The following is a 12,856-nucleotide window of genomic DNA, read 5'->3' as shown; positions in this document are numbered from 1 at the left end:
TATATGTCTCTATTCTTTTTCTTGCAACACTGCAGTGAATTCACCGACTTGTAACTGTTTCCGTATCAGTCTTTAAAACGGACTCTTAAGTGTGTTGTTAAGCTTGACACCCTCATGCACGTCCTTCAAAAATGCTCCTCAAAGTGTTGGCCTCTGATGGCTTATGGTGACATTACAGGCAAAAAAAAATCAAAAAAGGGGGGAAAAAAACAAACAAAAAACAAAGCCTTGCTTGCCGTGTTCAGGTTTGCAGGTGTCCCTGCTGTCAGAGGGACCAGCCCTCGTTGCACGTCCCCGTGTAAAAGCGCAGTGCAGTGTGGCAGGGCCGCGGCTGCAGCGGAGCGCGGCCGCGTGGAGCTCCTGCTTCCCGGAAGAAAAGCCACGGTAGGAAACCGCCATGTTGCCCTGTTCTCCAGCGAGGGTAGCAGCGTGCCCGGCGGGAGCTGTCCGGGCACCGCGGCCGTTCTCGTTCCCGCTGACGCGACGCAGGGCGGCCCTTCCCGCACAGGCCCTCGAGCGGCGCCTCGCGGCCCTGGGCCAGCCGTGACCTGCCCTCGCCCGGGCGCAGGCGCCGCGTGGCCCTCCGCGTTGGGCTCGTCTGGGTCAGTTCCGTTACTCCGGGGCATTGGCACTCTTGGAATTGGGAGGTTCTCCCCGAGAGGAGTGGGATCCTGTTAGAAGCAGCCGTGTTTCATCAGCGCGGATGGCTCGGAGGCCCGAGCGAGTGGATGGAGGTGGGGACAGCACCGTGCCCCATGCCAGCCCATGGCCCCGCCGCCACATCACAGCAGGGAGGACTCGCGACGTCCCGCTCCCGCGCTTGGTGACCCTGCGGGTGCAGGGGGGTTGCACTAGATGCTCTGTAAAGGTCCCTTCCAGCCTTAACGGTTCTGTGTGATTCCATGTCCGTGAGGCCACCCGGGGAGCTGCGTGTGGACCTGCTTAATGCCACTCAGCTGCTCGGGTGTTTCCGTGTGGGCCGTTTCTTGCGTTTTGCACCTCAGCGGCAGAGCAGCCGCGCTGAGGTGTGTTGAACATCTCTGTCTTGATCTCCTGCTGCCACCTGCTGGGGCTGGCGTCGAAGGCGCCAGGAGCCGTCCTGGCCGCGCAGGATGAACCCGCCGCCTGCCCTGCTCTGCTCCAGCGCTGGCCGCTGGAGCCGAAGAATTCAGGGAAGAGCATAAAAAGCAAAACATTCTGGAAATGCAGCCTGCTCTGCTGGTTTTCCTCACGCAAAAGACAAAGCGGTCTTTAAATAGCCCTCTCTGACATGGGGTAGCTATTTAAGAGTTGTTTCACTATGCAAGTCTAAATGATATTATAGCAAGAAGAGAGTGACTAGAGCAGCCAGGAGGTTCTTTAAAAGAAAACTGTTTTTTTTTTTTTTTGTTCTTTACTGATACCCTCCTACTCATACCCTCCTCTAATTATATTTATTTCACAGTATTCCTATTTGGCGAGAACGAGGAGAGTACAAAGAAGAGTTTGGGCAATCTGTCCCCCTTTTTTTTTTACATGATGTCATCAACAAATAACTGCTTTTCTATGAGTTGGGCTAGGTTGATAATACCATTTAGTGTAATTGTAGATACAGAAAATACAAAGTTTCCAGTAGCTCCAGTCTAGTATAGGTTTTCGAAGGGGATTAAATTGCCCAAAGTAAAGCAATTATAAATTTAATTTGGAGATTCTCCAACCGTGGTCTGCGGTTGCCATGGCAACCCACTGAAGCCCCTGCTGATTAATATTTAAACAAACAGGCAAATGGTTCTTTTAAAGAAAAAATAAACAAATTACTGGTGTTTATGATAAAGGGTGATATTTGTGGGCTGTCTCGTGTCAAAGATTATACTACTGGTTATCATGGCTTTTTTTTTCCCTCTTTTTTCACTTCACGGGCTTGAATATATGAATATATTAGAGGATTCTCTGGCACCGCCTCAACATTCCTCTAAAAACAAGGCAATAATGAGAAGCTTAAAGCACTGCAACGCTGTCAAAAAGCCGAGAGCCTGGGGCTTGCTGGGCACAGAGGAGCCAGTGAGGCCCAGGGTGCAGAAGGTCTGAGGTGAGGAGGCTGCTCTGCTGCACCGGTGCGAGGTGTTAGCAATAACTACCCATAGCACAAGAGGAAATGGCCTCAAGTGGCGCTGGGAAGGCTTGGGTTGGACATTAGGAAACATTCCTACACGGAAAGAGTCATGAAGCGTTGGAACAGGCTGTCCAGAGAAATGGTGGTGCAGTGCTCAAGAAACGTGTAGATGAGGCACATAGAGACATGGTTTAGTGGGCATGGTGGAGATGGTTTACAGTTGGACTTGATGATCTTAAAGGTCTATTCCAACCAAAATGATTCCATGATTTTATGAGAGATAACGGGCATTTTTTGGTGACCCTCTTGCTCGGGGATGCCCGTGGCCAGCGCGCGAGCACTCCAGTCCAGGACTCGGGCATTCCCCTCGGCCTCCAGCTCCACTGTTAAACCAGTGCTCCTTTAATCTGTGTCATCGTCTGGGGATTGAAAATCTGACAGTTCAGCCGTACCAAGGAACGTGTTATTGCTGCCTGTCAGGTTGTTTTGGTGCTGTTTTCATTAGCAGTGTAAAGAAGTCAAGCAAGAGGGGCAGGAAACCTGCATGGATGTGCAAGGAGCTCTTGGGAAAACTTAAAGAGAAAAAGAGAGTATATATAATGTGGAAGAAGGGCCCAACCACATGGGAAGAATATAGGAACATTGCCAAGGAATGCAGGGATGTGATGAGGAAGGCCAAGACCCATTTGGAGTTAGAGTTAGCGAGAGATGTAGGAACAACAGGAATGGCTTCTACAAATACATCAGAGGAAATTCAAGAGGAAGACTTGGGAAAACATGGGCCTGCTGCTGAATAGGATGGGTGCCTTGGTGGCGGAGGATGCAGAGAAGGCAGAGTTACTAAATGCCTTCTTTGCTTCTGTTTTTAGTGCTCCGGCCAGTCCCCATGTACTGAGCCCAGAGACAAGAGAGAGAACCAGGAGAGAGGATGACTTTCCGATGGTTGAGGAGGATTGGGTTAGGGATTATTTAGGCAAACCGGACACCCATAAATCTATGGGCCCGGACGGGCTGCACCCAAGAGTGCTGAGGGAACTGGTGGGGGTTATTGCTCAGCCGCTCTCCATCATCTTCGAGAGGTCATGGAGGGTAGGGGAGGTACTAGAGAGGGCAGGGGAGGTGCCTGAGGACTGTAAGAAACCAGCATCACTCCAGTCTGCAAAAAGGGCAAGAGGGAGGAGCCAGGAGACTACAGGCCAGTCAGCCTCACCTCCATCCCTGGTAAGGTGATGGAGCAGATTGTCCTGGAGACCATCTCCAGGTATGTGAAGGAAAAGAAGGTGATCAGGAGTAGGGAGCATGGATTCACCAAGGGGAAGTCGTGTCTGATGAACCCGATAGCCTTCTACAATGAGGTGACCGGCTGGGTGGATGATGGGAAAGCCATGGATGTAATTATACCTTGACTTCAGCAAGGCTTTCAACACTGTTTCCCATAACATCCTCATAGGAAATCTTAGGAAGTGTGGACTGGACAAGTGGACAGTGAAGTGGATTGAGGACTGGCTGGAGGGCAGAGCCCAGAAGGTGGTGATAAATGGGGCCGAGCCTGGTTGAGGCCTGTGGCCAGTGATGTCCCATAAGGGTCAGTGCTGTTAAACTTGTTCATCAGTGATTTGGACGAGGGCACAGAGGGCACCCTCAGCAAGTTTGCGGATGACACCAAAACGGGAGGAGTGGCCAACACTCCTGAGGGCTGTGCTGCCATTCAGAGGGACCTAGACAGGATGGAGAGTTGGGCAGAGAGGAACCTCCTGAGATTCAACAAGGACAAGTGCAGGGTCCTGCAGCTGGGGAGGAATAACCCTGGGCACCAGGACAGATTAGGGGTTGACCTGCTGGAAAGCAGCTCCACGGAGAGGGATTTGGGAGTCCTGGTGGACAACAAGATAACCACGAGTCAGCAGTGTGCCCTCGTGGCCAAGAAGGCCAATGGGCTCCTGGCCTGCATGAGGAGGAGCGTTGCCAGCAGGTGGAGGGAGGGGATCCTGCCCCTCTGCTCAGCTCTGGTGAGGCCGCACCTGGAGTATTGGGTGCAGTTCTGGGCTCCCCAGGACAAGAAGGCCATGGAGCTTCTGGAGGGTGCAGCGGAGAGCCATGGAGATGATTAAGGGACTGGAGCATCTATCGTATGAGGAAAGACTAAGTGAGCTGGGCCTCTTTAGTCTGGAGAAAAGAAGACTGAGAGGAGATTTGACCAACATGTTCAAGTACCTGAGGGGTGATTGTAGGGAGGATGGGGCCAGGCTCTTCTCTGTGGTGGCCAGTGACAGGATGAGGGGTAACGGGTGTAAGTTGAAACACAGGAAGTTCCATCTCCATGTAAGGAAGAACTTTCCAGTGAGGGTGACAGAGCCCTGGCACAGGCTGCCCAGAGAGGCTGTGGAGTCTCCTTCTCTGGAGATCTTCCAAACCCACCTGGATGCCACCCTGTGCCACGTGCTCTAGGTGACCCTGCTGGAGCAGGGGGGTTGGACTAGATAATCTCTAGAGGTTCCTTCCAACCTCAACCATTCTGTGATTCAGTAAATGTGATTTGCCAGATGTTGTGGAATCAAGTTATAAGTAAGATCTACGGTAATCACCTGCCTTTGTAATTTCATATTTTGTTTTATTTCAGATATACTTGAAAGAAATTTTGAGAGAAATAGGCATCTACAATGTGAAGGGGACCCACAAAAACACATGGGAGCTGAAGCCAGAATACAGACATTATCAAGGAGAAGATAAGAGCGATTAATGAAACTGTTTATGAAGTAAAAGAGAACTGTAGATTAGTGTGATTGCACTGAGGAAACTGATGTGGGTTTACAGACAGGACTGAGCGCAGCTCAATTCTGCCAGATTACCTTTAAATTAAAACAACTGATACTTTGTAATTTCCTCTAGCTTCATTTTTTTAAAAGAATATTTCTTGGAAGTTTCTATAAGTGTTTGTCTTTGAACAAAAGAAATATTTATAGAATAAACGGCTATTAGATTTATCTTTACTGGAGATCTTTTGAGTTCTGATTTGACTTTTTTATTAATATAGCTTTGTGGTGTTTTTTTAAGCCTTGATAACTCTGAAGGAAAATATGTCCCCGAGGAAGCCAAAACTTTGTGGTTTTGCATTCCAGTGGCAGCAGTTTATTCGCTCCCTCCTGCTGCGACCTCCACAGGCTCCATGGAGGCGCTTGGGAGTCCTCACGGACGTTACGCTCCTTTGCGGATCAGGCTTTGGGAAAAATAGCCACAGCCATGGTGCTCATTGCACTGCCAGGCTTCATGGGAACACAGGGCAACATATACAAAAAAGGGGAAGAAAAAAAAAACAAAGGCTGTTTGGCACAGAAGTCAGTGAGGAAGATGATCTCTTCCATGTGATTCCTGAGAAAAATAAATGGACTGTGGGTCAATTAGGTACATCAAGGAACAGATACAGCTTTTGTCTGTTTTTTAAAATGTTACCCATGTTTTGTGTTTGAGCATATCAATAAAAGCGGTATTTTAATTTGTACCACGTAATGATCTCTGTTATTGACCGAAAATATGTTATGATTTAGATAAGGTAAGGTCACGTGGTGATCTATGTTATTGACCAAAAATATGTTATGATTTAGATAAGGTAGGTATAAAACTCTTTTTAAAACCTTGCTTTTATTGTGACTTTGCGATTGGGTTTCCATGTTTTGAGGAAGATAGATTGCTTTATGTCTCCATGTCTCTGTTTTCCCAGTTTTCAAAAGCACATTTCAGGGGTCATGTGTCCAGCCCCTTGTGGGGAGAAGGGAAGGGGGGAACTGGGATGGGGTGACTTTATTTCTTAAACTTTTGGCAAAAAAAAAAGAGTAAAGAAAACAGTGATGAAGGCGCCAGTACTCCATTAAGCCTGCCAACAAAATAGTGAGATTTTAGAGCACGTCTGTCGCCTTCTCTCGTGTCCCACAGATGTGCATGTCACTTAGGCACATGGTAATAAAATAATGGGTGTACTTTCAAAGCAAACATTCCATTATTGGTGCACTTTGAAGCAATAAAAGCATAGGAAGGGATGTGCATGCCTTGGAAGATCAGTGAAACCAGATGCCAGCCATACCTTGGGCTTCACAGGGCTAATTTAAGGGTTTTACTTTTATTTTTTTTTTTTAGCTCTCATGAGGGACTCTCATACACCCAAGTGTGGATTCCTGCAATCTGTATCCCATGTCCTTGGACAGGAATAGCCTTGAGAAGAGTCTATTTGTGGCTGCGGACAGAGAGGGGGCTGCCACAACTCAACCACCAGTGACTTACTGATGGGAGGAGAGCAAATTTTATTTTTTAGACATATATATATATATATATATAAAATATATGTATTTATATATATATATTTCTCTAGCAACCACCATCTCCTAGGTTTACAGTAAGCCCTGCCTGCCCTAGAACTAAGCCACGTGAAAAATAAAATAAAAATGAAATTAAAGAAGTCCTCAACACTCCAGGTTGCAAAGCCAGGTGCCTAAAGGGGCTAACGGGGCATGCGGCCTTTATGGCCACTAGCTTGTAGCCCAGTGAAGCACACAGCACCGACTGCCGCAGGCCAGCGAGGGGGCTTTAAAAGGGCAAAGGAGGGAGAAAAGGGGGGATTTGTGGCAGGCCGAGCCGCGGCGGGGCAGAAAGGCCCTGGGCCGCACAGGCACCGCGGGAGGACAGGCCGCGAGCGGGTGCTACAGGGCCGGGCAGGACACGCGCCCCGACACGTCCCTGCATGAGAAGCGCCCAGCCAAACGGGCAGGATTTCTCTTGGCCTTGGGTTTTTTCCTCCCCCTTCTCGCATGGCCTGCCCACCCCTGCAAGCAGAGGTTTCCGCGGACCAGAAAGCGGCACCATCCACCCTCCGTCCAGCGGGACTCGCGGCCTGGCACTGCCACGGCCACACTTGCCCCTTTCCTCCAGGGACGGCAGCCAGCCCTGCATTTTTGGCAAGTACGGTGCAGCCAACAGGAAAACCACTTCCCACTTCCCCACTGCGAGATTCACAAGCTTGTTAGGCACGTTTATATATCTGTTAAATACTGCCATGAGAGTGAGGTGCGAACACCCCTCTCTTCAGCATCCCCTTGCCAGGGCAGCCCCTGCTCCCCGTGCACAGGCCCTCGCCTGACGCCTTGCCCATGGTTTGCAGTCCTGGCAGAACTCACCGAGCAGCCAGGGGAGGCAGGAATTAACCGTCCTGGTTAAGCCAGGCCTCCTCCAAGGGACCAGAACAGACTCCCGGGGGGTTATCTGGACTCCCTCCCAGCTGCCTTCCCGCTGCTTCCCGAGGGGGCAGCTTTCATCCGCGTGCACAGGTTACGCCAAAACAGCGTCACGGCCCCACGTGCCGCTGGCTCCAGACCCTTCCTTGTGGCAGCTACAGGAAATGCCCTCACAGAACTAAAATAGGGCATGTTTAAAAGAGATGGTAACCCCAGGGATAACCCTTCCGGGCACCCTGTGCTCCCACCTCCGCAGACGGTATCGCTCTCATTGCAGTCTGCTGCCTCCAGCCTATCTCACCCCTGGAGCAGCTGCCTGTACCTCAGCCCTCAGGCAGGGCAAATGCCTCACGCAAGCCTGACAAGATGCTAAAAATCCAATATATCTTAAGGCTGGAGGCCTCTATCAACACAGGATGTGTGAGTCATGCCCTCCCCATTTTAAATAGCTGCATCTCCTGTAGCACTACCGCTGTAGTGGCAAATAAGAGTTCATGGCAATGTTCCTTAAACAAGCACAGCTTTGCTCAGGGCAGGCAGCCATGGGTTTCTTGTCGAGCACCAGCAGCAAACCCTCCTCTTCCTCATCTGGGCATTACAACAGCACTTGTATTCCTTTATTCAATCCAGGCTGCCACCAGGCCAGACAGGTAGAAAGCGCAAGGAACCTGTTACTGTTGCATCTCTTCAAGAACCAGAAGAGCAACGGATGTTTGCTCCAGGTCTGTCAAATAGATGCACTGCCCAGGGTGGAACGCAGCTGGAAGAGCAGATCATAAATACTCAGGTAAACCTTAAAGCCAGACATGACCCTTCTACATAATTAATAATCCCAAGAGAGCCCTATACTCTTCAGCCATTTCTCTCCCTGAATTAAAAGCAAGGAAAGAGTTGAAGTTACAGGACTTTTGAGTTTATTTAATCCACTCCTGAATACCTGCCAACTGCAGAGGAACTAGTACCACAACCAGGCATGTGGTTTAGGCAGTGCAAAAGCCAGTATTTTCCCACACCGTGTTCCCACTACCTGTGCTCAGAGGCAGAGTGCTGGTGGTGGACTCTTGCTCCAAGATTAAAGTAGGAGAATTGAAGAAGCCATCCTGTAACTGAGGACAGACTCAAAGATCCTTGTCTGACAAAGAAGCTCAGCCAGCACTCAGCTTGAATAGCACATTCCATTTTGGGTTTTCTCTTTGTATTAGCTTTGATACCTCTTCCAAAGACAGAAGTCTGTACAATTGTGAGAGATGAAGGTCCACTTCCTTCTGATGACACTTCTTGGAGCTCTGCCTGATCCACCTCAGCCTGCTCTTGCACTCCAGTGCCACATGTAGAAACTGCATGAAGTCTATCTGAAGACAGTCAAGTCGCAGTGACCCAGGACCAGGCTATGCTAGTGGCAGTATCAGATCCTTGGGTAAAGATCTTGCAGCAACCTGTCCTGGAAAGTCACCTTAAGAAACACACTAGACCAAAAGGCATCACCTAGAATGGGTTTAAATGAGTTTTATTTTAGACAACCTACATGACAGATGTTTGGTTTTGTTTTCTTTTTAAAACAATGCCTCCACTCCAAATCAGGGTCAAAATAAGTGAATAAAGCTCAAGATGACATCAGTCCAGTTGTTAGACATTGCCGAGTCCTGGTGTTGTGCTGATGAAGAAGAAACAGCAGCCAGCTATGACGACGGGTGATCCAAAAATCAGACTGTTTGATTCGTTACTGTAACGAGAGCAGCAGTTGTTAGTTGGGGACCACGACAATCATGTTCAGCTTCTGTAACTTCATTTGTGTGTTCCCTAATTCAATCTGAGCTGCCACACAGTCAGGCAGGCAGAAAGCGCAAGGAAGTTATTTTTGCATCTCAGTGCAAACCAGAGAGCAACAGGCAAATTGCTCATGGTCTATCAGAGGATGCTGAGCACCAAGCAGACACTAACAGCAGCCTTTGGCCAAGCCAGAGAGAAGGCTCATTCACATCCTTCTTGCCTGACACAAAGTTTCACATTTCCCCTTTAATAACAGCATGTCCCCCACTGGTATTACAGCTTATGACTTATGTTCTGCTTCTCATAATTTAAATCAAGAAGCTGTGGCAGATTTATTTTTCTCCCCCTGGAATGGCCTACTGGTAATTAACCCATCCAGAAGCAAATGTGATTATTCCCATTACACATCCAAAAGGTCTGCCCACAAGCTCTGCTCCGAGGAGCTGCTTCCAGGTCACCGCCTGGTCTGGAGACCATGACAGACATCACACTCAAGTCAGGCTGCAGGAGCTGCTATGTCTATTTTTGCCCATAAAATTGTGTTCCTCTAGTGGCTTATTGTGCCCAACTGCAAGTTGGTTCATCTTTAGATGACACGCATACCAAAAAGCTTGCAAGAGGCTTTACAGATAAATTTAGCTGGCTATAAACAGGCTTCATAAGTCTGCAATAACCGGGCAAGGCAAGACTGGTGACCCCACACTGCTAGTCACTACTGAATCACACAGCTCTCAGAAATAAGGCAAAAATATTCACGTGTTCAAAAGCTGAACACTGTTTCATTGCAACCACAGGCAAATCCAGAATAATTAAGACAATGCAGACAGCTGGAGATAGAATAAGGTTAAGCATTCAGTCAAGTATCACTGTGTGCTCAAATTTAGGGCAATATTTTAACAGACTGCTCTTCTGTAAAAAAATAAGAGCATCATCAGATTAAGTAGTGAAAGAGGATGGAAAACCATCATTTAAGGTGCTCCATAACCCACCCAGGAGGGCTCCAAAATAGAAGTGCTTCAATTCAGAGGATACTTTAGTCTTTAAACTAACAATTCAAAACCAAATACCCATCTCACCAATGCATCTCTTTCTGCATTTCCTGACTATTAAATCACTATGAATCACTGCAGCGAAAATATGTCTCCCCTTTAGTACAATCCTGTAGTATAGGAGGGAAGTTTCCACTACACAGCAAAGCATACAGCAGCAATCAGGCTGTACTTACATGAGCTTTATGTTCTTAAACTGGTAACTACTATAAAATTCAACAGGAACATAGTAGACAAAGTGATGTGTTGAAAAGCTAACCATTGTCATGACCACAGCTAGACTTAGGTCAGTACTTACACATTTCTCTATTTCTAAGCCATCCTTAAAGAAAATCATATATGGGGTCACGCCATCCTCACGGAAATCCAGGAGAGCCACCATACCATCTGGATTCATGTTCTCACCTACAAAGAACTTCAAAGAAACATGTTACTAACACATCCAGTGAGCTATTTGCAGGAGACAGTGCCCAGCACACACAGAAGCTACTATGTTTCTGAGCTCAGTTTAGGGGGAGGTCACCCTGACCGACTGCAGGGGTTTTGCCTCCTGCAACTTGTAGCCTCAAATCCATTTCAACAAGTGTCAGCACCACATTGCTGTGAATAGCAGAATAAAAGAGGGCAGGGACCAACGTGGCCTGCCAAAACTTTTCAACTTTATATTCTAAAGATATACATTTGAAAGATAACCTCGAAACTTTTAAGCCATTCAATATTTTTCCTATCTTTCAGCACTCTGATACTCTAAGGGAAGGGTATATTAGATGTCCTTATAACAGGAGCCCTCAAAAGTCAACTAACTATTTGAACAACTAACCTGATTTCAGCTCATATCACTGCTGTGAGTGAACGTAAGTTTCTTTACCTGGTAGTTTTTGAAGTTGGCAAGAATGTGTTTGATTTGTTCTGCAGCTCCCGTCATGAAAGGCTTTACTCTCTCTGGCTTATGTTCCTCAAGTCTGGCTTTGATTCTAGGAGAAGAGTTTGAAAACATCCGTCTGTTAACTTGACTGTGCAGCATCACTTCGTACCAGAAATAGTCGCTAGCAGAGAAACTGCTCAGTCTGGCTATGCCTCCCCACTCCTGTAAGATGCCAAAAATTTAACTTTGCCTGGAGAGAACTTGCGGATCAGCCTTTGTCACTCGCATCTGGCTCATTTTACGTTTAGATCTGGGCTGGACAGACCTTAGCAAGCCATTTTCACACCAGCCAGAGTGCTGATCTATCAGGGTCACAAAGACAGTACCTTCACCCTACTCTAATTTAGAGGCGAGCATTAGAAATTATCCTTTGAATTAGCCAAAACATCCGGTCATAGACATTGTCATGGTTGCTTTCGGTGTCAAGCTGTCAAATTTCTGGTAGCTTTCGTTGCTACCCCATCCCTCTCCACAGGAGGGCTTGGCACAGGAGGGATCAGAAAGACAACAGCCAGGTTACAAATAACACCCAAAGCACATGACCAAGCCTGTGCTGCAATTCAGCCAAGACAAACTTGGATATCCCGCTATCAACTCTTTACTGCTGCTGTTTTGCCAAGTATTAAGACACCCCTGAAGTTCACAGCCAGGTTGGCAATGGGTAACAGCACGGGTAAACTTTATCCTCAGTAGATGTTGTTAAAAAAGTAGTCCTGATGACCTGGACATTTTGCAACCTGGTTTAAGGAAAACGAACAAACAAACAAACAAAAAAACCCAAAGCCGCACCGCACCAGCACTTACGCTTTCATGTAGTCCTTGATGTACTTCTTGTAGGACTCTTTTGTGAAGCTGGTTTCCTGGAGGTGGTGGTTGATCACTATGTCGACGCCGGTGATGACCGTGGCTTCTGTTCCATCTCCCTCAGGACCTTCGGCAGAGGCATTGCCACCAATTAGAGAGTCATCAATTTGACCCTCTGTCCTGGTGACCATCTAGAGTCGGAGACATCGAGACACTTAACGGCTCTGCCCGCCCGCGGCGCCCCTCCTTGCGCGGGGCGCGACGCCCCGTCCGAGGCGGGACGCGGGACGGGCCCGCACTCACCTTGCCCTCCACTTCGAGGCACAGGCCGTTCGCCACCTCGCGGATCTTGTAGATGTCCGAGAACATCTCGTCCTCTGCGGGGACAACAGAGCGCCGCGTGAGGCCCCGCTCCGCGCTCCAGGCCCGCCTCTTGCGGCCGCCCGGACGCGCTGCCCCGCTCCGCTCCGCGCGCTCCGCTCCGGGCGCTCCAGCTCGCCGCACTGTTCCCCCCCACCCCCCCGCCCCACTGCACATGCGCGGCGGCGCCGCCAGGCCCGGTGGCCGCGCCGGCCCCGCGCAGCTGCTTCCCCCCCCGCCGCTGCTCCCCGCCCCGCCGCCCCGCGCCCCCTGCCCGCCCTTACGGCTGATGCAGTCCCGGTAGATGATCATGGCGGCGGCGGCGCGGGGCGGCGGCAGCGGCGGCGCTGGTCTCTGCGCAGCGACCCGAGAGCGGGCGGGAGCGAGGCGGAAAGGGCCGAGTCAGCGCCCGGCGCGGCTCATATAGCGGGCGCGGCCCCGCGCGTCATCAGCGCCGCCGCCGGCCGCGCCGCTCTGACGTCACGCGCGCGCGCGGCCGCCGTTGGGCGGTGACCGTTAAGGGGCGGCGGCGGCCGTTGGGGGTGACGAGCGGTGCTGGCGCCGTGTGGAGATGGCGCTTTCCTCGGGCGAGCGGGCCGGGAAAGCCGGGCGTTATGTCCCCCGCACCTCTCCG

At 49.6% G+C, this 12,856-nt stretch overlaps 2 protein-coding genes and 2 non-coding genes across 5 annotated transcripts in view; 1 reads left to right on the top strand and 3 right to left on the bottom strand.

The window, feature by feature from the left end:
• GTF2F2 (general transcription factor IIF subunit 2) overlaps positions 1 to 4,976 on the top strand; it is an 82,887-nt gene extending 77,911 nt beyond the window's left edge. For both annotated transcript variants that reach the window (XM_088521037.1, XM_088521036.1), the window contains one exon: positions 4,713 to 4,976. In XM_088521037.1, the coding sequence (XP_088377163.1) occupies positions 4,713 to 4,832 (120 nt within the window). In that variant the 3' untranslated portion in view covers positions 4,833 to 4,976. The remainder of the gene's footprint in view (positions 1 to 4,712) is intronic.
• Positions 4,977 to 7,919: 2,943 nt separating this feature from the next.
• Positions 7,920 to 8,055, bottom strand: LOC148595353 (small nucleolar RNA SNORA31). Its single transcript, XR_015913180.1, has one exon. It is a non-coding gene; the product is annotated as a small nucleolar RNA SNORA31 (small nucleolar RNA).
• Positions 8,056 to 8,805: 750 nt separating this feature from the next.
• On the bottom strand, positions 8,806 to 12,666 carry TPT1 (tumor protein, translationally-controlled 1). The gene is made up of 6 exons (XM_088521039.1): positions 12,507 to 12,666; positions 12,166 to 12,239; positions 11,863 to 12,053; positions 11,002 to 11,107; positions 10,432 to 10,548; positions 8,806 to 9,037 (listed from the first exon to the last, which is right to left on the bottom strand). The coding sequence occupies exons 1-6, from the start codon at positions 12,532 to 12,534 to the stop codon at positions 9,035 to 9,037; spliced, it is 519 nt and encodes a 172-aa protein (XP_088377165.1). The 5' UTR covers positions 12,535 to 12,666; the 3' UTR covers positions 8,806 to 9,034.
• On the bottom strand, positions 9,104 to 9,235 carry LOC148595352 (small nucleolar RNA SNORA31). Its single transcript, XR_015913179.1, has one exon. It is a non-coding gene; the product is annotated as a small nucleolar RNA SNORA31 (small nucleolar RNA).
• Positions 12,667 to 12,856: the final 190 nt, after the last annotated feature.

Source organism: Tinamus guttatus, unplaced genomic scaffold (assembly GCF_059628265.1).
Source record: "Tinamus guttatus ecotype Peru unplaced genomic scaffold, ASM5962826v1 Tinamus_guttatus_pri_ptg000112l, whole genome shotgun sequence".
NCBI classification, from domain to species: Eukaryota; Metazoa; Chordata; class Aves; order Tinamiformes; family Tinamidae; genus Tinamus; species Tinamus guttatus.
The sequence above is the reverse complement of the archived record's forward strand: the minus strand, read 5'-3'. Positions and strand labels throughout refer to the sequence as shown.